The 27,878-nt window shown below is 37.3% G+C and overlaps 1 protein-coding gene and 1 pseudogene across 1 annotated transcript; one reads left to right on the forward strand and one right to left on the reverse strand.

Moving 5' to 3' along the window:
* Positions 1–845: 845 nt before the first annotated feature.
* On the reverse strand, positions 846–27,800 carry SLC25A31 (solute carrier family 25 member 31). The gene is made up of 6 exons (XM_020916693.2): positions 27,430–27,800; positions 17,706–17,833; positions 10,048–10,165; positions 7,092–7,246; positions 5,534–5,659; positions 846–1,788 (listed from the first exon to the last, which is right to left on the reverse strand). The coding sequence occupies exons 1-6, from the start codon at positions 27,671–27,673 to the stop codon at positions 1,588–1,590; spliced, it is 972 nt and encodes a 323-aa protein (XP_020772352.1). The 5' UTR covers positions 27,674–27,800; the 3' UTR covers positions 846–1,587.
* Positions 8,542–9,457, forward strand: LOC110152886 (small ribosomal subunit protein uS5 pseudogene; annotated as a pseudogene).
* Positions 27,801–27,878: the final 78 nt, after the last annotated feature.

Genomic DNA, 27,878 nt, shown 5'->3' on the forward strand with positions numbered 1-27,878 from the left:
GTAAGTGTCTTTTAATTTCATGGCTGCAGTCACCATCTGCAGTGATTTTGGAGCCCCCAAAAATAAAGTCTGACACTGTTTCCACTGTCTCCCCATCTATTTCCCATGAGGTGATGGGACCAGATGCCATGATCTTAATTTTCTGAATGTTGAGCTTTAAGCCAACCTCTTCACTCTGCTCTTTCACTTTCATCAAGAGGCTTTTTAGTTCCTCTTCACTTTCTGCCACAAGGGTGGTGTCATCTGCATATCTGAGGTTATTCATATTTCTCCCGGCAATCTTGATTCCAGCTTGTGCTTCTTCCAGCCCAGCGTTTCTCATGATGTACTCTGCATAGAAGTTAAATAAGCAGGGTGACAATATACAGCCTTGACGTACTCCTTTTCCTATTTGGAACCAGTCTGTTGTTCCATGTCCAGATCTAACTGTTGCTTCCTGACCTGCATACAGGTTTCTCAAGAGGTAGGTCAGGTGGTCCGGTATTCCCATCTCTTTCAGAATTTTCCAGTTTATTGTGATCCACACAATTGAAGGCTTTGGCATAGTCAATAAAGCAGAAACAGATGTTTTTCTGGAACTCTCTTGCTTTTTCGATGATCCAGCAGATATTGGCAATTTGATCTCTGGTTCCTCTGCCTTTTCTAAAATCAGCGTGAACATCTGGAAGTTCTCGGTTCACGTATTGCTGAAGCCTGGTTTGGAGAATTTTGAGCATTACTTTACTAGCGTGTGCAATGAGTGCAATTGTGCGGTAGTTTGAGCATTCTTTGGGATTGCCTTTCTTAGGGTTACTCTATGCTTATTAATAATGTTAGCATCAAGGAAAATAAGGCTCAGGCATAGCCAGTTTTAAACTTTTTTATTTTCATCAATACAAAATACGCAAACTTAATTTTCAAGGGAATAATTTTTGTTCTAAGATACATTCACATTTAGCAAGATTTTACTTATCTTAAAGATAAAAGCTAGCAGATATGCCATCTTTATATCTTTCACTTTCCAACTACAGGTTTACAGTGTCATTAAAGTCATTAGCATTTCTTATAATCAGATATAGAATCTGTGCTTATTAAAAGCTATATGATACCATAAACACTATACATAGTAACAACCTGAGCTTCTTTAGTAGAGATGTTGTAGAAGAAAGCTTACTTATGCCCATAGATATCATGATGACATCTCTTGATAAGCTTTTAAGAAATACTTGTCATATCATATGATTTCAAAAGATAGGGAGACAGTTAAAATAATATAATTTTAAGAGAAGATACTTTCATTTCTTAGATTTTAGCATTATACATTTTACCTTTTTTATCACAAAAGTAAGAAAAAGACTTTAAACTAATAAAAAAAAATGTACCACTTATAGTAAGTAAAATGTCTCATTAAAGTGAGTTTGAATCTAAATAGGAAAGAAACTGCATTTATCTGCTTTTTTACTATTTAAATCCTTGAAAAAAGCCTTTGCTTTATTGCAGAATTAACACTTTAAGAAAATACTGACAGTAATAACACTATCAAAATGTACACAAATGGCAGCTATGTAATTTGTATGTTTAAGAAGTTAACTATATCCATTTCTCAATTTAATCTCCTGATGAACTACCTCCAATATCAATATTAAGGAGGTCTTTAATTTTATCATATAATACCAAGACCAAAGCACCCCCTGTACCACGAAGGATGTTGGAGAAGGCACCACGAAAAAATGCACCAATTCCTTCCTGTTGGTATATCTTCATAAAGCAGTCTAAAGTTCCTTTATATTGCCGTTCAGCCTCACCACTCTATATAAAGACAAACAGTTTGCCATTATCTTAGTATCTTTTATCATAAGACATTTTATATAGCACTAAGGATAGATTAAAATTAATACTGTGTTGAATAAGTATGTTGAGTTAACAGTCATATACTGAATACTGTTCCCACTGACTGGAGAATACTCATACTTTTTCAGGTACACTTTAAAAATGGCCAAATATTAGGCTTAACAAATTTTAAAATATGGCATCACATAACATGATTTTATCATTTCACCACACTGTAATTAAGTGAGAAATCAACAGCAAAAAAAACAAAAACAAAAACAAACTAGAAATATATTGTACTTGGGTGTTAACAAAAATATCTTAGAAAATTTGTAAAACTTACTTATAACCATAAAATGCCTCAAATAAATTTGTAAGATGTAGTCTGAATGGTAACTTGAACCACCAGAAAAAAAGGAAATAATGCAACAGAAAGAATAAAAAACAAAAACTTATTTGAAATACTTTGACCAATTTCTAGAAACATTGTTTCAGGAAAAACAAGAAAAGGTTCTTAAATTATTAGGTGTGGCAAAGGTAACATCACTGCAAATGACCCAGAGATTAAGAGAGAGCAACATGATACTATGAACAACTTTTATTACATTTTGAAAACTCAGAATAAATAAATTCCTTAAAGGTATAATTTACCAACAGAGTAGGAAAAAATACTGGACTAACACTAAATTTGTTACAGAAATTCAATCAGTTGTTGAAAATCTCATAAATTAGAAAACCACATATCCAGATGGCTTTATATGTGAGTTCTAATAAATATTCAATGAACATTTAATTCCAATCTCACAGAAACTATTCCAAGGAAGAGAAAAAGTGGGGAGACTCTGAAACATATTTTATAATGATTATATCAGCCTGATACCAAAGTTAGACTAGGATAATACAAGAAGGAAAAAAATATCAAGCTTATGTCAGAGAAAGAGTGGATACAAAAATCCTGAACAAATCCAGCAAATCAAACCTAGCAAAGGGTACAAAATATAATACACCATGACCAAGCTGGATTGATCCCAGGCATATAAGGTTGGTTTAGCTGTGGAAAATAGATTAATGTAATACATATATCAATACATGAAAAGAGAAAATAATATGATCATCTCAATATGGAAAAAAAATGACCACTATTCATGATTAAAAATTACTGTAATCCAAAACAGAAAGGACAAATCATAACATAATAAAAGATAACTGAGAAATTCACAGCTAATTAAACTTTATAACTGAAGGCACTTTCTGTAAGACAAGGAACAAAACAAGGTTGCCAGTTATTACTTCTTTAAAGTAACACTGAATCAGAGGTCTCAACCAGTACAGAAAGGCAAGAAAAGGAATAAGAGGAATAAGAATTGATAAGAGAAGGGGGACAAATGTGGTATTATTTGCAGATTATATCACTGTGTAAAAAAAAAAAAAAACTTCAAAGGGTATACATACTGATAAGTGTTTATAATAAGGCTTAACAAAGTTGTGGGATATAAAATCAAATGCAAAATTTAAAGAACAGTGTCACATATTGTGTCCTCACAAAATTCATATATTAAAGACCTAACCCCAGAACTGCAGACTGTGACTATATTTGGATAGAGTCTTTATAAAGATAATTAAGGTTAAATGAACTCATTAGAGTGGGCCCTTACCCAAACTAATCATCTTTATAAGAAGAGAAACAAAAAGGACCATGAGAAGACAAAGGGAGAAGGCCATCTACAAGCCAAGGAGAGAGGCCCTCAGAAGACACCAACCCTGCTGGACTGTTAGAAAATAAATCTCTGTTGTTTAAGCCACCCAGTCTTTGGTACTTTGTTATGGCAGTGGTACTATGTTTTATATATATAACGATGTACACACATATATATAAATCCACACCCACAATTTTTTATGAATTATTTTGACAGTAAGTTGCAGCCATAGTTGCCCCTTAAACATTTCAGTGTGAATTTTCTAAGAATAAGTATATTGTCCTACATGCCCAAAGTAGTTATAAAAATCAGACAATTTAACATTGATACTGAACCATCTACCTAATTCAGTCTATTTACAAATTAGTTTTCTATTTTCAAAAGTTTTTCAATTAAACCAGAGCTAGACATAGATCAAGAGGAAACCAGATATAAAAGGAACAACTTTAAGGATAGTCCATATGAAGCAACAGGTTAAATAGGTTAGATATGCTTTACCCTTTCAAGGAGATCCAGCTAGTCCATCTTAAAGGAAATCATTCCTTAATATTTATTGGAAGGACTGACGCTGAAGCTGAAACTCCAATACTTTGGCCACCTGATGTGAAAAACTGACTCATTGGAAAAGACCCTGATGCTGGGAAAGATTGAAGGCAGGAGGAGAAGGGGACGACAGAGGATGAGATGGTTGGATGGCATCAATAACTCAATGGACATGAGTTTGGGTAAACTCCAGCAGTTGGTGATAGACAGGGAGGCCTAGCGTGCTGCAGTCCACGGGGTCGCAAAAAGTTGGACACGACTGAGTGACTGAACTGACTGACGGTCCCTTTCATGTGGCCCAATGGGTTCTTTCAAGACCATTCTGTAGAGGATAATGAGGACAATGATAGTAACTACACCTCACATATTAGTTTGAGAATAAATGAATTAAAGTGTAACATACTGAGGACAGTTCTGCCACATAATAAACATAGCTTTGCTGGCCTCATTATTTTCACTTGCCCTCATGAAACCTATCATATATGGGTTATACTGAAATACTTTTCAAGCCATACCTTTAGGTATGTTTTTTTCCCCTCTGCTGAGAATGTTCTCTCACTATTTTGAGAAAAAGCCTATTTTCTGAGATTTAGCTCTTTAAGAGGCCCTATCTGATCACTTTTAAGCACTTGAGTACACTTCCCCTACTGCATTCTTGGAACGTATGCACATTTCTATTTAAACCATTAATAATATGCTTTCAATAGTATGCTATGAGTTTGGGTGCAGGTTCTGCCTTATTTTATTTGTGTCACTGAAAGTGTCGCTCAGTTGTGACACTCTTTGCGATCCCATGGACTGCAGCCCACCAGGGATTTTCCAGGCAAGGATACTGGATTGGTTTGCCATTTTCTTCTCCAGGGGATGTTCCTGACCCAGTGATTGAACCTGGGTCTCCTGCACTGCAGGCAGATTCTTTACTGACTGAGCTAGCAGGGAAGCCCATTTGTGTCACTAGAGCTGGGTGAATAGTCACTCAATTATTTGCTAAATGAATGAATATAAGAAGTATCAGCAATGGAGATCAATAGTATCAAAATTCTGGTCTGGGGATTTACATTTAGAATATACATCATTATAAATATGTTTTCCTCCTTGGAGTTAAAATCATTTACTTTTATTAAAATATACTAAACAAATGATTACGTATGTCAGTGGCCTGTGACTGGGCTTATTCTACTTAATCTAATATTCAGTTAAGTCAGACACATTCTCATCTAATCCCTGCCATGCCCCTCCACTCTCCAAACAGTAATATACACTACAGGAGAGAAAGACATTGCTGTTCTGATAGTAGACATGGAAGAAACTTTGCTGGATGATGAATGACTGCTTATGATAGGAAACACAACAAAACATATCATTATATTTATTTCAGTAATAAAACGAAGGGCCTATGTCTTTTAGTCGAAATGTCTCTAAATTACACCTGAATATCAGAGATATTGGAAAACTCAATTAAGCTTACAAATAATATAAAATACCTGCATCATCATACGTCTTCTAACTGTGTCAAAGGGATAAGAGAGTATTCCAGAGCACGTAGTCACAACTTGAGCAATGAAAAAGGAGACAAGAAAAGGTGTCTCTTTTGGTTTTGGTAATAAGCTCTAGAAAAGAAAAATTATCAAGTAACCATCTAAATTTCCAAAATACCTTAAATTATTAAGTCAAAGGAAAATTCACATATATATATATATATATATATATATATATATATATAAAAGAAGGCTCAATTATATTTAAAATGCAATAAACAGTTGGATTTAGTATGGAAAGATTAATAAGAAATCAATAAGAAAGGAGAACCCCACACTATATTTTTAAAGTTTATTTGAAAAAGAATAGTATATCTGCAATTATAGGAAATTTGTTATTAACAGCACTGAAAAGGAGAGGAGATGGCCAAAAAAAAAAATTCTTCCATTGTTCTTTCTCATAGAGTTGGAAAGGATGAAAGAATGCCTGTGACTATTGACAGATAACATTTGATAAGCTTTAAAGCTCTAAGCTAGTGAAGAAACATTTCAACTACAGCTGATAATAGAGAAAAGCACAGGGAGAGTAAACATAAATTTTTCTGTGATTAAATAAACATATATAACATCCTATAATTTCCATTAATCTATCTGTCTAAAAAATACACTAAAAACAAAAAGCAATATGTCCAGACTGCAATAAAAATGACATTCAATTACATCTGTACTGAACAGGGAGAGCAGAGATAATATATAACACCATCATAAAATTTCCCTCAAGTTTTAATCTTAATACTAAATAGTACTGATATTAATTTCATTGCTTCTTTTTAGAAGCATTATGATATAGTGGCTAAAAACATGGGATCTGTGCTTGCCACATAAATTACTCGGCCATTTCTAGGTTATTTATTTTTAAAATGGGATATACTAAAAGCTCTCACAGTGTTTGGATGTAAAGCCCTTAACAAGGTTCTTGAAACTAAGTAATAGATCAAAAAATGGCAGCCATTATTACTATCTCTTGTTTCCTACCTTACAGAAACACTACTAACATCTGAAATGAAAATGCAAATTGCAGAACCTGGAGAACACCACAAAATTTAACAGTACCCAACAGATCACTGAGCTATAGTAGCATATTTATCATATTTAACTATTATGCCTTGCCTGTTTTCCAAAGATGATAGTAAACTGATAATATCCATGTAAAAAAGTGATAACAAAATGAATGTAAAATTAGAAAATAACTGTTAGAAGATGCCTGCCTATATACCAAATATTCAATTATGATATAAATCTAACTAGCATGTTTTCTATTTGAGTCTTCCAGTGCAAGCAGCACAAATACTTTATGCTTTATATCCGAATTCAGGTTCATAATAGAGTTATAATTTAATTAGGTTATGGCAAAGTCATGATTAAACAGAAAGCTATAATGTCTCTTATGTCATCATTTATTTTGATTTCTATAATTAAAAGTAAACATACTTGCTGAACATATTACTAATTAGAACAACAAAAAGAAACAATCTATTTAACATATACTAAAGTACCAAATTACCTTAACTGTGTCATAAGCTCCAAAATAAGAAGCTCGGTACACAATGATGCCTTGAACTGAAACACCAAACCCTTGGTATAAACCAACAATTCCATCTGATTTTGCTATTTTCATAATACAGTCACCTAAACCCTTGAACTGTCGCTCTTCAGGACCTAAAATACAGCCATTTAAAAATAATTAGCAACATTATAATCAGATAAACACTTTAATCAGAGTAAATTAATTAAACATTTTACAGATTTAAATTACCTGGTACTAACATTTAGAAATCTTTCTAACAAGGCGCAAATCGAAACCTTCCCATTCATTTAAAGATAATTAAGATGTCAAGTAGTATCAAGATATTTTAACTGCAAATATTAATCTCTTATATAAGCAATCTAATTCAAGCAATCTGATTGGCTTAAAACATTTCAATAAAATTACCATTCAATAAAGTTACTAGTTAGCATTCAGAAAATACTTAGGCATTAAAAACCTCTACAGCTTGTTTCAGTTGAAGAGCAAAAAGACAGATAAAACAAAAAGGAAAAGCTAAAAACTAGTAACTTTAAGGATTATTAACATTTTAGATAAGGTGTCATATTTTTCTAGTGTTTGATGGTTTTTGTTTTAGTTTTCCCTTGACCTAGAAATATTTGATATTTTACACTTATATATAGAATACAATGTTTCAAAATAAAGTTCTTCCAATTGTGAGAGAAAACAAAACTATAGAATTGAAATCAAACCAGGATGTATGTTATTTTCACTTTCTTAACAAGAACATCTGGACTGCCAGTTAAACATAATAGATCAAACTCCTCATCTTTGTCCAAACTGTCATCCCTTCTGAGGCCTTTTCTCTGATCATTTATCTATAATGGATGTCATTCTCTTCTCCTGAATTTTTTTCCTGGCATTTACTGCTAAGTGACATAAGATTTCAGCCATTTTTTCCTGTTTTTATTACTAGGATCTCCACTACACTGTAAGGCACATGAAACATGAGCTCCATGTTTAATACAGTCTATCTCAAGCAGGACCTACTTTACCCAATAATACTTGTTGAATGAATCTCTGCTTCCTTGAGAAATTCTATTAAAATAATAAGGGAAAAACAGGTTTACAGCAAAAAAGAGTACATGACAAGAATAAAGTTCACAAATTTTGGCAAGATGGAAAGGAGGTGGAGGAGTGGTCACTCACTAGGAGTGAGCAGAGAAAGTTGAAACCTAATTTCTTGCAGAGGGGGATACTGTTGAAAAGAGAACCACAGGTCTCCAATAATCACAGAAATTTAAAATTAAAGGAATTAAGTACTATTGTGGTAAGGCTCCAATTTGTGCTGAAGTCTAATGGGGCCAACTTATCTTTGCAATTACTGAAAAAGACTCACACAAAGATACATCATTGTGAATGTCAAATCATCAGGGATATAAGGTAATTAAAAAGAAAAAAACACCAAATGGTGGATGATAAATGTGCTGTGGCGGGGGGGTGTCCTGGAGGCCCTGGAATGGGAAGGCACGGTGGCTTCTGCGGAGGCTTCGGCAGCGGCACCGGTGTCCAGGGCTGAGGTTGCAGAGCCTGCCAAGGCAAAGCCAAGGACATCACCAAGCCGGGCCGCCTGGTCAACGACAAGAAAATCAAGCCACTTCTTGTGCCCATCAGGCAATCTGAGATCACTGACTTTTGAGAACAATAACTGTCCTGGGACATCCCTCAAGGGCAAGGTTTTAAAGATTATGCCTATGCAAAAGCAGACCGGTGCTGGCCAGTGGACCAGGGTCGAGACATTTTGTCACCACTGGGGATTACAGGAGACACGTCAATTTGGGTGTCAAGTGCTTCAGGAGGTAGCCACTGCCATTCGCGGGGCCACCACCTGGCCAAGCTCTCCATCATCTCTGTGCTGTGAGGCTCCTGGGGAGACAAGAAGATCGAGCCCCACACTGTCTCTGACACGGTGACAGCCCGCTGCTGCGGCTCAGTGCTGCGACGCCTCATCCCTGTCCTCGGGAGCACTGGCGCTGCCTAGCCTCTGTGCCCAAGAAGCTACTGATGATGGCTGGACTGACAACTGCCGCACCTCTGCCAGGGGCTGCCACGTAACCTTGGGCAACTTTGCCAGGGCCACTTCTGATGCCATTTCCAAGACCTACAGTTATCTTACTCCTGATCTCTGGGAAGAGATGTTGTTCACCACGTCTCTGTATCAGGACTTCTCTGACCAACTCGTAAAGACTCACACTAGAGTTTCCGTGCAGAGGACCCAACCTCCACATAGCCATCATATAGTTTTATATGAGAAAAATACAATGAATGAAGCCAGAAAAAAAGAAAAAAAGCCATCTACAGAAGGATCAGCAGTAAGAAAATGATTTCTTAAGAGCAGTATTAGAAACTAGGCTCCAGAGTAATGCTTTCAAAATTGTGAAAGAAAATGAACATATGGCCAAATATTAAGAGTGAAACAGACATTTTCAGACAGCCAAGATCTCACTTTATCTCCTATCCACCCTCCTCAGAAAGCTATCAAAGAATGCATCTACCAAAACAAGGGTATGAAGAAACACAGAAAGATATGATAAATAAGTAAGGATAGAGGAAAAGGGAATCTAGGGTGAGAGTTATACACGTAACCTAGAAAGGGGCCCACAGTCAAGACAGGTAAATAAGGGCATGAAGGGATCTAGGGGATGGCTCTCTAAATAACAAAAATAGAAACAAACCAGAAGTTAAAGTGCTCTTTGTGGCTTACTTTTTTGTTATTATAGTGTTGGCCTTCCTTTCCCTCGCGTAAAAGAAAAGAAAAAAGTAGTAATCTTTAGGCTCTATGACTTTACCATTTGGTTGAGAATAAAATTTTTAAGTAGAATCCAACACTACTGTTAAAAGCATAACTATGATAAATAATACAGTGTTCAAAAACACAAAGAAGGAAGAGTTAGTATTTCTAATAATTCCGTACCTTTTCCAATATCAGCACCTAATCGGGTTCGGGCAAAATCTAGTGGGTAAACTACACATAAGGATGTTGCCCCAGCAGCTCCACCAGAAGCCAGGTTTGCCAAAAACCACCTCCAAAACTGAAACATATTAATTAAAAAGTAGTTATTAAACTATAGAATCTGATTTTTAAAAATCCTTTATTTTTATAAGGTTAAAAAGCCAGATTTACAAGATCCTTTTATAAAATAAACACCTAAAATAAATAAGCATATATTATCATCCAAAATACTTCCCCTCATGTCCATGTAGGCTTTGTTTCTTAACCAGGCAGTCTAGGAGATACAGGTTAGATGCTGACATATTGAAATTCCAAGATATTTTAATATGCTCCAGCAAAAGCAGACCAGATTAGCACAAGAAGTCACATAAGATACTCCACTCTTTAGACTGTATAAAGCTTTTTATTATTAATATATCTTTTTATTACTAAAATGTTAGGCATCTGTGGAGGCCTCAGCTGTTCCCTTTCTTGGTGGCAGTGGAGAGGGACAGTAATATATCATAATGCCACAATTTCACTTTGTAGTTTTAGTAAAAATAAATTTAAACAGCTCAAAAATATAGACTATGTTCAAATGCCAAATGTAAATTGGCAGAAATCAATTATAATGTGGCTGAGTGGCATGGAAGACCTTACTGATCTACTAGTTCACACGGGCTGTTGAGGTTCTTCTTGATAAACATTTGAAATGTTCTCTGCTTAGGTCCAATAAACTGCTTTTCAACATCTAGCGCTCAAGGAAAAGAAAGGAATATTTGAACTGGTGTTCTTACAGAAAACCTAGGGTACAAGACTGCTGTAACCCTCCTAGTCAAACTCAGTTTCTTGCTTCTCTAACGCCTATTTTTTTTTTTTTTTCGATTTAGTATTAATAGGAGGATAATTGCTGTGCTGGTCTCTGCTGCACAACAACACACATCAGCTACACGAACACACACATTCCCTCCCTCTTGTGGCTCTTATTTCCAAAAATAAGTTTACGTCTCCCAGTCTCCGCTTTGGAACTCTCTATTTTCTCCTGGCCTGGAATGCCCTTTCTATCTTTTTAATTTTCTTCCTACCTTTTATAAACAAAAAGCTATTGATTTATGCTCTAATTCAAATTCTGTTTCTTTCATGAATTCTCTTATCTTCAGCTCACTCAAAACTATATGTAATCATACCCTCTTTCTATAAATACTTCTTCTCTCAGAGAATTAAAGGTAAATCATGTGATCAATATGTAAAACGTATCAACATGTTCCAGATTCTTTTTTTTAAAACCAGTATTTACAATGACTACTTTCAATTTACAATTATTTGTATACCTGTCTTGTTTTACTTTCTACGGACTATAAATTTCTACAGGCCAGAATTATTTTTATTTTTACTTACTGAGATATATTTACCTACTGTTCAGTTCACCCATATATTCAAATCAATGAATTGTTAGTGTATCAGAGTTCTGCAACCATTATCAGTTTCAGAACATTTTCATCACTCCAAAAGAAACCTTGTACACATCAGCAGTCACTCCCTATCTTTCCCACCTCCCTGAACCCAGCATAACCATTAAGCAACTTTCTGCCCATAGACCTGCCTATTCGAGACACCCCCGTACATGGAGCAAGCAGTCTTTCGTGGCCGGCTGCCTTCACACGTGTTTGTAAGGTTCATCCGTGCTGTACCATGTGCAGCATGTGTTAGCATTTCATTCCTTTTCATTGACAAATAGTCTTTACTGACTTATCACATTTTTTTTATCCATATCAGTTGCATGGACAATTAGGTTGTCTACATTTTTTGAGGCCTGAATTCTTAATTCATTTGTTTATTTCACAAAGCAAGTCATAGGGCCTTGTCCAGAGTAAGAGTAATGCGTTCAATAAATATTTGTTTAATGAAGGGTACTTGGACTCCCACAGTGCCTTTTAACATGAAACTCGTAAGTTCTACTGTACAGATAAGCCATGGTTCATAATCACATAGAGATAATGAGACCAGAAGGTAGCTAATCGATAGTTTGGAAGATGATATGTAATCCGGCAGAAAAAGAGGAGCTAGGCCACAGTTTAAATCTTAGAAATGTGAATCTAGAAATTCTAGGCCAGTTAACAGTAAGGACAGAAACAGAAAAAACATTAAATAATGTTTTTAGGTTTCAGTCTACTTTGAGACTGTTGAAAACTACAGATACTCTTCCAATAAAAATCTCACATATATAAACACAATTTTATTGTAAAAGTTTAAATTATTCCTCAAGTATGCATGGATCTCAGGTAAAGAACCCCCCCCTCCACTTGAAAGGTTAGTAGGAATCACTATGATATTAACACTGAACTTAAAAGAAATAAAATATAGGGAAGTAAAAAAGGTGGGCAATAATGAGAAAATGCAGAGCAAATATATATGCACAAAAAACCAGATCATTACAGACAGAGATAAACTAACTGACCTGGGAAACAAAGCTAAAAAGTATAGTTTGATCCCTATAGCTGCCGGTGGTTCAAATTCCACTGCAGTAAATACGTCTTTTTCTTGAAGTAACTTCTCTGCTTCTTACAAGCAAATAGGCCAAATAAAATAGGCTATGCAGCACAAAGATTTATAAAGTGCATCTTAAGTTCAATTTAACCTTCTATTTCCTTCCTAGATAAGAGAAAGAAAACAGATCCATAACTTTCTGGGGTAAATGATTGTATAATTTACATAGTTTACTATTCAAACAGGGACCCCTCTGATAGTGAAAGTGGGGCTATGAGAAAGCAATGCAGGCAGGCACAAAATGTATAAATAGTATGGCCAAACTACAAGGGGAAGGAAGGCAGGGAAGGTTAAGGAGGATGAAAGAAGGGAAGAAGGAGATAAGAAGACTCTATGCTAAATGATAATTCTGCAAGTGTTTCTGTAACAGATAAAGTCTGTCCCTCCACAATTAAGCTTGAAAATAAAACAGACCCAGAAGTTGTTTTTTAAGTTTGTAATTTCAGATATCACTATACTGTAAAAGGGGCTTCACAGTGGTAAAGAATCTGCCTGCCAATGTAGGAGATGAAAGACATGTGGATTCAATCCCTGGGTCGGGAAGATCCCCTGAAGTAGGAAATGGCAACCCACTCCAGTATTCTTGCCTGGGAAATCCCAGGGACAGAGGGGCCTGGCGGGTTACAGGCCACGGCGTAGCAAAGAGTCGGACACGACTGAGCACCGCCACCAAACTGTAAATGGAGAGGGAGTGAAAGGAATCAGGAAAGGAGAATAAGAGAGTTTAGGGGGTTTGGAGGAAAATAACCCTATTCATTTTCAACTGTTGACTAATAGGTGATAAGCTGCCTCCAAGCACAAACACCTGGGACCAAAGTTCTTTCTAACAGTACGTGTGGGCATGAAGAGAGCAGGAAGCTCCAGTCTTCACTGAGGGTTGTGCTGGTAGCTGCTTAGCAGCAGCAGAGACACATTTATGCCCAGGTCCAGCTAACACTCATCTAGTTGAGTCACCTCAGATGAGGGGAGTAAGAGTATGGTAGAAAGAACTGAATTTGGGAATTAGAAAGACATGGACAAATGACTAGGGCAAGTGCTTTAAGCTCTGTTTTGTTTTCCTTATCTGTACACTTGGGGTAAAAAGAACTATCTCAAAGGGCAAGGTAAAAATTCAGTGAAAGAGTATATAGTAGGCACACAGCTCCCTACCATGGTTATTTTTAAAAACCTTTTAGTCTGACATAATAGCAGATTCACATGCATCCTAGTACATATGAAGTCTATAAACTTTTCAAGCAATTTCCCCCAAAGACAGTCTCTAGCATAATGACGTGTGTGCATGCTCAGGGGCCTCAGTCGTGTTTGACTCTTTATGACCCCATGGACTGCATGGAGCCTGCCATCCTCTGTCCATGGGACTCTCCAGGCAAGAATACTGGAGCGGGTAGCCATGCTCTCCTCCAGGGGATCTTCCCAACCCAAGGATCAAACCCGACTCTCCTGTGACTCCTGCACTGCGGGAGGAGTCTTTGCCCACGGAGCCACCAGGGAAGCCCAGCATAACTATAGTAGAGAAAATTAACATTGATGGAAATCTACCTAATTCAGATTTCACAAGTTTTACGCACTTATCTGTGTGTGTATTTAGTTCTATGCCATTTTATCATATGTGCAGATTCATATGACCACCAATTATCACAGTGAACAGTTCCATGATAAAGATCCTCCATTTATGGACCTCTTTATAGCCACCTGCCTCTCTCCTGGCAACCACTATTATGTTTTCCATCTCTATAATATTCTTACTTCAATAATGGTAAACAAGTGAAATCAGAAGGCAAATGTCTTTTGAGATTGGTATCTTTTCAGTTAGCATTCAAAGTTGCTGTTTGTATCATGTTTGTTCTTTTTTAAAACTGTATGGTAAAATTTACTGTTCAGGCATTTTAAGTGTATAATTCAGTGGCATTAAGGACAACACTGTATAAACATTACTATTTCCAGAACTTTTCATTATGCTAAACGTAAACTCTGTACCTATTAAAGAATGTCCCTCCCCCTTACCCCTGGCAACCTCTGTTCTATTTTGTCTCTATGAATTTGCCTTTTCTAGATCCCAAGAGGATCATACAATACTTGTTTTATCAAAAGGTGTTTCTCTTCATTGCTGAGTGACCTTCTATGGTGTTATGTACTACAGTTTAAGTATTCACCTGGGACATCTGGGTTATTCCCAAATTTTTGCCTATTATGAAACAATCTTCTATGAACATTGTATACTTTGCTTTTTTGTGAACAGAGGTTTTTTTTTTCCTCTGGGATAAATGCTCAAGAGTTGGACTGTATGATAAGCATATGTTTAGTTGTAAGTAACTGTCATTACTCTCTTGAAAGCGGCAAGATCATTTTACATTCCCACCAGCAGTGTAAAATTCAGCTTCTCTGAATCCTTGCCAACACCTAATATTGTCACCAGTGCAGCCATCCCGAGAAGCATGTAGAGATATTTACTGTGGTAGACCAACCACTTTTAAATCACATACACTGTACTTGTTTTTACTATCTTCAATGTTTCTTTGAAAACCAGGTAAGAAACCCAAAATACTGAATTTTCATTTTCAGGGTTTTTTTTTTTTCACTTTTCTTAGAGCAGGAACAGAGATAGGTGAAAATTTTGATGTCTAAGGGCAGAAATAGAAGGGTCACTAGTAGCCACATTTAATAAATAATATATATTTAAACATACATATTACTTGTGACTGAATATCTTTACATAGACTGCATGTTCTTTCTTTTTCATTGTTCTTTTCTTATCTTTTGGCCACACCTTGCAGCATGTGGGATCTCAGTTTCCCAACCAGGGACTGAACCTGTGCCCCCTGTATTAGAAGTATGGAGTCTTAATCACTGGACCAGCAGGAAAGTGCTAGCATATTCTTTAGAAGCATACTAAAAATGTTTTTACCTCAACCTCTACTGATTTGAAATTTATTACAAAGTTTTAACAGAGATCAGAGTTAACTGAAACTTTTAGAGCCATGTTATTTACACTGTTAGGGACAGGTGTTAGTAACATAAGTTTTCTAGTTAATTCTGGAGTTAATCACTCCATCTGGCTTAGTTTTACAGGAATTATCTTTTGGGGTAGATAGGGTGGAAAATGTTCAGTAAAGGGTTAACTCAGCAGGCTTGTGTTGCCCAAACCCGGCACATACTGAAAAGATCTCCCTCCTTGACCAAACTCAAAGGTTCCTTTGCCGTAACCTTCTGAGCCCATGGAATATCCTATCTAGTAAGACTGTCTTTATATGCCAGAAGCTTTGGCAACACCAGATAGTTTATACTAACACTGATTTATGGTGAACACCTCTTTGTATACTTGGGGCTCTGGGCTGAATTATATCAGTTTGACCTTTTGAGTAGGTGGCAGCCGTAGCTGGAGACGAGTAGCTAAGGTCAGTCTATCATACATGCCTGTGAAACTGAATCCCCTCCCAAAAGACCTGACCACCACAGCTCAAGTGAGCAACCTTATCTGGCAGTATATTATACGTGTGGTCTCACATTATTGCTGGGAGAACTAAGTGTTGTTCAGCTGAGTCTACTAGGAGAGGACACCGAGAAGCTTGCACCTAGTTTCTCTTGGATATTGTCCTATGTGCTTTTTCCCTTTGTTGATTTTAATCTACATCTTTTTTGCTGTAATAAACCAGGAATATAATAGCTTTTCTGAGTTCTTTGAGGCCCTACTCAATCAATGAACATGAAGACAGTCTTGGGGACTCTGTGATACAAGTCCATAGTCAAAAGAAGTTCCAACTATTACAAGTTCCAACTAAAGATCCCTTAGTTATTAAATTTGTGTTAAGAGGTTTATAGAAACTTGTAAAAGTTAATATAATTCTAAATTTCCATATGTAATTTCTATGACTTAACACATATTATAATATGCTAACAGTTATTATGCTTTAACTATTATTTTTTCCACTACTTGAGCACCTCCTCCCCAAATAAAACTCCACAGGTTTTTTAATGGATAAAGAAGATGTTGTACATATATAATGGAAAATAACAGCTATAAAAAAGAATGAAATAACACCATTTGCAGCAACATGGATGTAACCACAGATGATCACAGTAAGTGAAGTAACTCAGAAAGAAGTATGGCATCACTTATATGTGAAATCTAAAATATAACAGAAATGGACCTATCTACAAAACAGAAGTAGACCCACAGACATAGAGAACAGACTTGTGGTTCCCAAGGGGTATGGTGGGGTGAGGGGGGGAGGAGGGAGAGGCTGGGCTAGCAGAAATAAAATACTATATATATGATGGATAAACAAGGTTCTACTGTATAGCATAGGGAACGATATTCAACATCCTAGGATAAACCATACTGGAAGAGTATATTAAAAAGAATGTATATATACATGTCTAACTGCCTCACTTTGCTATACAGCAGAAATTAACACAATATTGTAAATCAGCTATGCTCTAACTGGAAAAAAAATACCTCAGGTAAGGAAAATCCAACTACTACTTAGAAAATTTTAGAGATATTAAAATATAACTACCTTCTTTTTCTAAAAACAGAACTATCATATGATCCAGCAATTCCACCCCTGGGTATATCTCCAAAAAATACAAACACACAACTCAAAAAGATGCAGGCACCCCAATGTTCAGGGCAGTATTATTTGTAACTGCCAAGACTGTAGAGGTATGTAATCAATCCAAGTGTCCATCAACAGATGAATGGATAAAAAAGATGTGATATATATCAACAATGGAATACTACTGAGCTATTAAAAAGCACGAAATTTTGCCATTTGCAGCAACATGGACAGACTCTGAGGGCATTATGCTAAATGAAGTAAGTCAGAAAAAGACATATATACTTCACGATATCATTTCTATGTGGCATCTATAAAACACAACAAACTAGTGAATAAAACAAAAAAGCAGCTGATTCACAGACACACAAAACAAACTAGTGGTCACCAGTGAGGAAAGGGAAGTGGCGCTGATCGGAGTGTGGGGGAAAGGGTTACTGCGGGATAATCTGAGTTACGTATGTGAGACTTCTAAAAGCTACAAAGCACTAAATAAAGAATCTTTCATTCAATCAAAAAATAATAAAAAATAATTACCTGTTTTTCTTTATTAACTCCAGACATGAACAGTTGTTTGTATTTGTCTTTGAAAGCAAAGTTTAGAGCTTGTGTTGGAAAATACCGGATAACATTTGCCAAATTGCCACGCCAGTAACTGAGGAAACCTACAAAAGAAAACATACTAAATATAAACTTGTATTATTACTAAATGATTTGCATAGTTTTAACAAACTTAGCTGTTTGAACTACCTAAAACTTACATCTTTTCTCATGAGAAAAGAAGTGTACATGTGTCTCCAACTGAAGAAAAAAAGGCAGTGTTAACTTCAGGCACCCCATTTCAATTTTGTTAATTTTCAATAAGAAGCCTTGACTACCTAAAAACCTATGGAAAGCATTACCAGCTGAATATAGGTCTCTTCACTAATCGAAAAACAGAGCTTACTAGTACTCATCAGAGAAGTTTAGTCTCATTTCAAATCATAAAATACAATTCCTATGGTGACAAGTCTGTTGCAAAAAAACTTGTATATATACTCTTGAGAATGTTGTATATATACTCTTGAGAATGAGATAAAAGAGTCTTATATTTATATTTTAAAACCTAGTCAAATAAAAGGAATTCACAATTCAAGGCAGTTTCCGGAGGCCTGATGGAGAGACAGGAGGAAACTTTCAAGGTTAATAATCTTCCTGATTCAAATCTCCATGGACTGAATGACCAAATTTTATAATTCAGTCACTGTGTTACCTGATAATTCAGAGCTGCCTTTATAATCCTTAGCTTCCCCAGAATACAACAGGCAATCCCTCCAGGACCCATAGTTGTTTTTACAGATGGTTGAACCCTGCTACTCTTAATAAGATAGCACTAGTCCCAGCTTGGAGAAAAGAATACCCATAAACAGTCTTCTAAAGATAAAAATTTTAATGAAGTTAATTTCAGTCAACTAGGCCCAGTGCTCAGAAACTGAAAGTTAGATCAGATAAATACACAGAGAGAAAGACATTTATTTGTTAAATAAATAAGTATACTTTGTGGGAAGTAAAATTGAGTATTAGTGAATCCCAAGGTGAATGTAAAGCGGTCGCAGAGAGACAATTAAGATGTATATTACTAGCCAAGAAATAATCTTTTCAGTCCTCACAGCTGATTCAGTTACTTGGCATTCAGTTGCAGGCATAAATTATTAGGGCATTTAACATGTAATGATAACAGCTACAACTTCCTGAGCACTTAATGTGTACCAGGCACTGGCAAAGGCTGTACTTGTACATTTAATTTAATCATCACACTAAGCTTATGATATATGTTCTCTTATAGTACCCATTTCATACATGTACAAACTGAAACTTTTATAAATTTAAAAACTATAATCAGGATTTAGAAGCAAGTTTTCTGTCTCCAAAGCTCTACTGCAGCTTTGGGTTTCTGGAGAAGCAAATGAAAATTATTAAAGTATGGTAAATAAATAAAAAGTCTATTTTTTAAAAAAATGGAAAATGATCATTGTAAAAAATTTTGAGGCAACATTAACAAAACAACACTAATTTCTAGGAACTGCTTTTTATTCATTTAATCGTCATAATCACCCATGAGGTAGGTAATATTAATCTCTCCATTTTATATATGAAGAAATGCATTAAAAACAACCTCTAAGGCATAGAGAAGTTAGTTAAATAACTTGCCCACTGTCACTTACGTCAGAAAATTGTACACCTGGAATTTAAACTCAAGCAATCTGGCTCAATAATTCAGTCCCTTAACTACAATACTTTCCTTAATCATGCAAATATCTTCTGTACCTAAGAAAGGTCAACAAGTTTTCTTTAATGGAAGCAAAATAAAAATCTTAAAACATGAGAAATGTAAGCAAATTATAAAAGAATATTGCTTGCTAGTTGCAGCCACACTGAATTCCTGAGGGAGATTGATGATTCTAATTTTCAGAGGTATTTTTAATGATTTCTAAGTTCTTCATAGTTAACAACATTTAACAACATAGTTAAGCATTTATATTTTCTGCAGACTTGTGGAAGAGAAACACTGAAAGTAAAATATGACTGTAAATGATACTGAAGAATAAGATTTTATTTTCTACACCTGTGTTACAGTAACACATCAACAGATTACTGGCAGAGGATAGAGTTGATCTTAAATGTAAAAAAAAGAGCATATTGGCTGGAGAATTGCCAATGCAGTCAAATGGGATTTAAGTTAAAAACCATCATTTGTTTTTTAAAAAAACAAACTAATAAGCTAAGCTTAAAAAGTGTTGTGTATCAAAAATGTATTGGGATTCCCATTTTATACATGGCTCTTATTTATTAACAGTCATTTTGGAAATGGTTGATTTAGATGGTATTGAGATATTACAGGTTTCAGATTGTGAGCTGTTATATAATTATGATTATGAAAAGTGTGAAAGTGTTCATTGCTCCGTCATCTCTGACTGTGATCCCATGGACTGTAGCCCACCAGGCTCCTCTGTCCATGGAATTCTCCAGGCAAGAATACGGGAGTGGGTAACCATTTCCTTCTCCCTGGGATCTTGTGGACTCAGGGATCAAACCTGGCCTCCCACACTGCGGGAAGATCCTCTATTGTCTGAGCTGCCAGGGGAGTCCAGTTATGATTACAGTACTGAGTTAATATCTGTTTCACAAAAGAGCATCACAAGTGAGTAGTAAAAAGCTTGTAACTTTGGCTAACGTATTGAATATAAACAGAAAATTCTGATGACAGACATCTGCAAGTTAACAGGAGACCATGACAGAGTGCCAGATTTATGGCTGAAGTGGCTTGGTATCATTGACAGAATCCATTCCTTTTAGTAAATCTGTATCTGCATGAAACAACCTAGAGTATTCAACAAAACAATTGTCAACATCTCAATGAAATTCTAGAAACAAATAAATCTCTAGAAGAATAACAGGAAAACTGGCAGCTTCTAATGAGTTATGTCTGAAAAAATATTTCTCTCACACACAAAATACCATTGCATGGCTACTACTGATTGGTGGATTCCCTGAAGCTACAGATATCAGGTTAAAAACCCTTCCTTTAGCCTTTTTCCACATATCATGCTGCAAAACCTTACTCTTATTCCCTTTTTTTCAACTCACTGATGTACCATGCTTTTAGAGTTCCAATTTCCTTAGTAAGAGTACAAAGAGGAGGAACTTCAAAGTGGAATCCTGAATGCCATTTTCTATAGAAATATTATTTTGGGAGACTAGGTTTCAGCATTTTATTACACTATACTGTAGGTACACTATGTACCAGGTAGGTTCTTTAGATAGATTACAAAAATCTACTTTATATGTAAAACAAATTTATCCCAAGTACATTCATTTACAAATGACCATGATGAATGAATATTTGTAAATTCAGGAATGTATTCACAATGATTAAAGAGTTAAAATTTATTAAGCATTAACCATGCAACAGACACAAGGCTGAATATTTTACAGCACTTTTTTTCTAACTTTTTATTTGATTGGAGTATAGTTGATTAACAATGTAGTGATAGTTCTAGGTGTTCAGCAAAGGGAGTCAGCTACACACATTTATGTATCCATTCCTACCCCAAACTCCCCTCCCAACTAGGCTGTCACATAACAATAAACAGAGTTCCCTGTGCTATACAGTAGGTCCTTGTTGGTTATCCATTTTAAATATAGCAGTGTTTACATGTCCATCCCAAACTCCCTAACTATGCCTTCCCCCTACTCTCTGTCCCTGGCAACCACAGGTTCATTCTCTGTCTGTGAATCTGTATCTGTTTTGTCAGTAAGTTCATTTGTATGTGTTCTTTTTAGATTCTGCATATAAGGGATATCATATGGTATCCTGCAAATGGCATTATTTCCTTCTTTTTAATTGCTGGGTAATATTCCATTGTATGTATGTATCACATCTTCATCCATTCCTCTGTTGATGGATATGTAGGCTTGCTTCCATGTCTTGGATGCTGTAAAGAGTACTGCAATGAACACTGGGGTGCACGTGTCCGTTCAGACCATGTTATTTGTTTGCTTTTTGGCTGCACTGGGTTTTCCTTACTGTACACGCACTTTCTGTAGCTGTGGCAGGTGGGGCCCCTCTGTGGAGGGCAGGCGTCTCTTGCGTGTCTCATTAGCATCTTTGAATTCTTTTTAATGGCTGAGTAATATTCCATGGTGTATATGTACCACAGCTTCCTTATCCATTCGTCTGCTGATGGGCATCTAGGTTGCTTCCATGTCCTGGCTATTATAAACAGTGCTGCAATGAACATTGGGGTGCACGTGTCTCTTTCAGATCTGGTTTCCTCGGTGTGTATGCCCAGAAGTGGGATTGCTGGGTCACATGGCAGTTCTATTTCCAGTTTTTTAAGAAATCTCCACACTGTTCTCCTAACACATATATATGGAATTTAGAAAGATGGTAATGATAACCCTATATGCAAAACAGAAAAAGAGACACAGATGTACAGAACAGACTTTTGGACTCTGTGGGAGAAGGCGAGGGTGGGATGTTTCGAGACAACAGCATTGAAACATGTATATTATCTATAGTGAAACAGATCACCAGCCCAGGTTGGATGCATGAGACAAGTGCTCGGGCCTGGTGCACTGGGAAGACCCAGAGGGATTGGGAGGGGGGATCGGGATGGGGAATACATGTAAATCAGTGGCTGATTCATGTCAATGTATGACAAAACCCACTACAGTATTGTAGAGTAATTAGCCTCCAACTAATAAAAATAAATGAAACAAACAAAAAAACAAACCTCTTATGTGATATCAAGTACACAGCGGAGTTGGTGATGGACAGGGAGGCCTGACGTGCTGCGATTCATTGGGTCGCAAAGAGTCGGACACGACTGAGCGACTGAACTGAACTGAACTGAAGTACACAGCAGGGGTTTCCCTGGTGGCTTAGATGGTAAAGAATCTGCCTGCAATGCAGGAGACCCAGGTTTGATCCCTGGATGGGAAGATCCCCTGGAGAAGGGAATGGCAACCCACACCAGTATTCTTGCCTGGAGAACCCCATGGACAGAGGAGCCTGGCAGGCTACAGTCCACGGGGTCGTAAAGAGACAGATATGACTGAGTGACTAACACACACACACACACTCAGCAGACCTGCTAGGGATAGCACTAGGAACAAAGTTCTTGGTCTTATGGAACTTACACCACAAAGACAGACAATGAAGAAATAAATGTTAAGTGTCCAGGAGGAGAAACAGTAATGTGCAGATGGAGAATGAGGAAGGACTATTTAGATAGGGTGGTTAGGTCAAACTTTAAGATATTAGGATATAACTGAGCATTTATTTTACTAGTTAAAACACAGTACTTTCAAATATCTTGCTAATTATGATGTTTTCATACTATCATCTGCTATTATCTCAAGGCACTCTTAGAATGAGGTTCATTCTGAAATATAATGTGAATCTATATTTCAAATAGTCTTCTTGACAATTTCAAATATATATCTCTATAAATCCATTTAACAGAGCCAATATAAACTATATTTATTATATAATAATTGAGTAAGGGCTCCAGTCATCCCCTTTCCCCTGTGTAACTCTTACTTTTTTCAGGATGCCTTAGTGTCCTGTGATATATACTGACACTTGGCCAATCGTAGGTACCAGAGCCAAGTCATTTACTAAATATTAGTAAAGTTTATTTTCTTATTTTATTTACCTAAAACATATACCTAATCTTTTCTTTTCATACCCCAAAATATCATCTTCAATATTTAAAAACCTCACTGCTTTAGCCTTCAGAAAAATATGTTTGGAAAAGTTCAGATTAAAAATAACTGATGAACTCATGGCCAGAAATACCTGAAAGAGGAAAGAGTTCTGGTAGGCTCTTTAAAAATGAGACTTATAATATACTTAAAAACCTACATTGCAATACACTAAATAAAACAGTTGTAATAATTAAAATATATTTACTTATGCATAGCTTGCTCAGTGAAAAAGAATCACTCTCAAGACACAAAGATGTTAACTGTGGTGATGTTAGCAGTTTTTTTTTAAACTTTTTGTTTCTCTGTATTTTCTAATTTTCTATAAGAAACATGCATTATTTGTATAATGAAGGTTTAAATAGTACTAAATAATGAAAGTATACATATAAAGTTGGAAAGTCATAAAACCAACTAAAGAATAAATCTTTAAAAATAGCATTGGTCAGGTTAAACCCAGACACTTTTACTAAAAATTATCAAAGACACCAAAAGAGATATTTAAAGCTATGTTCAGAGCAAGAATGAAGAGCTGTCTCCTTGAGGTGTAAAGAAAGACACAAGGTAAGAAGATAGTGATAGAGCACCCAGTTGTGCCTTCTGAGTTCACCTTCTCTTATCCTCATTTCATACTGCCTAAAGAAAGGAAAAGTTATCAGTAAAACTAGAATATGGAAAACAAGAGAAACTTCAGAACACCGAGATGGCGATGTACCTTGATTTTCACAAGACAGAAAGTAAATTCCAGAAAATAAAAGCCTCCCAATCTGACTGCCTAGTAAAGTTCCAGAATGATCTAGCACAGTGATTCTCAACCCTACCAGGTTCCAGTTTTCCATATATAATAAATATTTTACAATGCTTCCTATACTATCTATAAATAGAATTCAAAGACAATGACCTCTTCACTAGTCCCAAAAAAGTCAATATAATGCCTTCTTTGCTACATACAAAGAAGAAATAAAGGAGTTTTTAATATGTATTTTGAATTAGTAAATTGGTGAGGTGTGATCACATCAGAGACATCACAGTAATGAATCTGTTGTGTTTAAGATACACATTGACATTCTGAAAAAAGGACTTAATAAGTATATCTATACAATCATCATAATTCAATATTTAAAAATGAAGATGATGTAAGTGATGATCAAATATGACACACAGAACTGTTAACATGAGTTTCCACAATGATGAACACCTCTCAGTAAAATTCTGAGCAAAACCATGTACAGTCTTTCCTCTACTTACACGAGAGCTGCATTACTAAAATTAGTGTGTACCAAAATTATGCCCTGGATGGTTTATGTTGATAAGTAAATAATCAAAAACAGGTTTTAGTGACATATGAACATCCAGGAGGAGATCTGAGTCATTCCGTTGCAGGATAAGTCTTTGTTGCGCAGGACTGACCAGGTACAGGGGCAGCAGGATGTTTAGCAGTCCTGGATTTTGCCTTTCATTTCACTGCATTTAAAAATTACTCCCCTCTTTGTGCTAAAATATTCCTCACAAGTTTCCCAAAATGCCCCTAGATGGCAATATTATCCCTGTTGTGAATTACTAATCTTTTAGCACAGGACTCATAACAAGGCTTTGTATGTACTAGGAAACATTTTCTTAAAATTCTGCTTAAAGAAAGCTGGAGCCAGAATACTATTCAGAATGGTCTCAATTTACAAGAGCCATATTGAATGTGTCTGTGCGCGTGTACTCAGGCACTTGAGATATGTCCTATTTTTGCGACCCCAAGGACTGATGTTGAAGCTGAAACTCCAATACTTTGGCCACCTGATGCGAAGAGCTGACTCATTTGAAAGGACCCTGATTCTGGGAAAGATTGAGGGCAGGAGAAGAAGGGCACGACAGAGGATGAGATGGTTGGATGAATCACCGACTCAATGGACATGAGTTTGGGTAGGATCCGGGAGTTGGTGATGGACAGGGAGGCCTGGCGTGCTGCAGTTCATGGGGTGGCAAAGGGTCGGACACGACTGAGCAACTGAACTGAACTGATAGACTGTAGTCCGCCAGGCTCCTCTGTCCATGGGATTTTCCAGGCCAGGATACTGGCGTGTGTTGCCATGCCCTCCTCCAGGGGATCTTCTAGATTCAGGGACCCAACCGAGTCTCCTGCATTGCAGGCGGATTCTTTACCACTGAGCCACCAGAGAAGCTCCATATTGAACACAGGTTTAAATATTACAAAAAACATTTAAAATATAAAATTATTTAGCATTGGTCAGCACAATCTGTCCAGAATATTCAACTTTACCTGACTAAATATTTAAAGCAGATTAGTAAATAGTAAAGAGGCTCCTACTTCTCTGAGGAGAAATGGGAAGCTTGTTCTGATAAAATAAATGGAAGTGAGATGTGAGCCATTAACTATGAAAGATCTAAATTAAGCTCCCAGACGGGGCACACCACAGTAGAGATGATGCCTTAAGAGTCTATATCCTCAACCCTAAATACTCTGCTTGCAGGGTCTTAGTTCCCCCACCAGAGATCAAACTCGTGTCCCCCTGAAGTGGAAGCTTGAAGTCCTAACCATTGAACCACCAGGAAATTCCCAGGAATCCTTTTTTTCTGAGAGGAAGTGTAACCTGTCTTAGAATTAGGAGTGAAAGAATGGCCTGCACTTGAGTTGAACCCACTTCCCGTCTTGTTCAGAATATACAACAAATAGGCCTATTTCCCTTTTTAAAATTTGTATCGATGTTTCAATTGAATTCAACTATATGGGAGGCTCAGTTGGTAAAGAATCTGCCTACAGTGCGGGAGACCCTGGTTCAATCCCTGGGTCAGGAAGATCCCCTGGAGAATGGAATGGTATTCTTGCCTGGAGAATCCCATGGATAGAGGAGCCTGTTGGGCTACAGTCCATGGGGTCACAAAAAGTCGGACATGAGTGAGCAACTAACACTACAACTATACAGCTGAAAGTTTCTGATCAATTTATCCTCTATTCACTTAGCTAACTCAGAAGCCAGTCTGCAAGGTGAGGGCAATGAATGATTAATAAGGCATTTTCATTATTCCTTAAAATCATTTCAATGTTAATGGAAAAAACTCCAAAACTCCACAATGAACCAAAAATATCAAAATTTTACATAAAAACAGAGCCTGATGCAAAAAAAGAAAACCGATCCTGTCTCTACTTAAGAGTTTTTACATTGCTCACGGTAGGTTTTTCTCATTAATTTTGATTTCTAAAAATACTGCATTAAAATAGTTTGTTTCTAGACTGAGGTTCCCACGTGGCACAGTGATAAAGAATCCGCCTGCCAATGCAGGAGACGCCTTTGATCCCTGGTGGGGAAGATCCCCTCTAGAAGGAAATGGCAACCCACTCCAGTATTCTTGTCTGGAGAATCCCATGGACAGAGGCGCCCGGCAGGGCTACAGTCCATGGACTCGCACAGAGTCGGACACAACTGAGCACGCACCTACCACTGAGGTTTTTTGGCATCCTCCTAAAACATGTGTAGACGTGAGTGCCTGTTAAGCTTCAACCCCAGTCTTCAGTAGTTCCTGAGAACAGATGCTCTTTTCACTGAATACGTACTAGAGAGGGCCCAGTGCTTCTCTATTTGGGATACTTGTCTCAAACATGTTATTTCAACAAGTATTTCAGAACCTTAAAGCACTTATTAACATACAGCCAAGTGACTAATGGCATCTCCCCCAATCCTGGGAGGTCAACCATTTCCCTCTGGAGCCAGGTAGAGGCGCACCGGGGTGCAACGCCTACTAGGAAGGAGAAATGTAAAGAAAGAGAAGGTGGTGATCCCTCCGGCCCAAGGACTGCTCACGTGCAGGCCTTCTTGGCCCTGGGAAAGCAGAGCCTCATAGACTGGTTAAGAAATTGTGTTATCCCAAGCACAGACATCAACTCATCACCGACACCCACGGCCCTGGTGCCCGCAGCGACCCTCCTGGCTCACCCACTCCCTTTTCCGGGAAGCTGACCCTGCGCGGAGGGAAGGCTGGCGGAGCGGCCGCCCATACGCACCCTGCTCACGGGGAATCCGCACCAGGCAGTCCACCATGCCTTTGTACTGCGCCTCGGGGCTGATCTGCTTGGACGACGCCTGCACCTGCAGCAGCAGCTTCACGCGCTCGATGGGCGCCACCGTCGTCTTGGACACAGCCGCCGCCACCCCGCCTGCCAGCAGGTCTTTCCCGAAGGATGTGGCGTCAAAAAGCCGCTTTTCCACCTTCTTCTCCTGCTGCTTCTTCGGAGGTTCACGCTGCATGGTGGGACGACTGACGTAAAAACGGGTAGCAGAAGCTCAAAATAAGAGCCGGAGACACGCGAGGCCGAAGGCGAAAACCGCTTCTGCGTAGTCCTGGCGGGAAAGCCGCGCTCAGGATGCTGGGAGAAGGTCGCGCCGGGGGCGGGGAGCTGCGCAGGTGCCTCCAACCGCCTCCGGCCGGTGGAGTCGGTCACGTGGCTCCCAG

The sequence above is a fragment of the Odocoileus virginianus genome, chromosome 12, assembly GCF_023699985.2.
Source record: "Odocoileus virginianus isolate 20LAN1187 ecotype Illinois chromosome 12, Ovbor_1.2, whole genome shotgun sequence".
Classification (NCBI taxonomy): domain Eukaryota; kingdom Metazoa; phylum Chordata; class Mammalia; order Artiodactyla; family Cervidae; genus Odocoileus; species Odocoileus virginianus.

Excerpts from the sequence above, each read along its gene's own strand:
- SLC25A31 (XM_020916693.2), bottom strand. The coding sequence starts at position 27,673 with ATGCAGCGTGAACCTCCGAAGAAGCAGCAGGAGAAGAAGGTGGAAAAG. Across the intron at positions 5,660-7,091 it reads GAGCTTATGACACAGTTAAG|AGCTTATTACCAAAACCAAA; the intron begins GTAATTTGGTAC and ends TTTCTTTTCTAG. Across the intron at positions 1,789-5,533 it reads GAAGACGTATGATGATGCAG|AGTGGTGAGGCTGAACGGCA; the intron begins GTATTTTATATT and ends GTCTTTATATAG.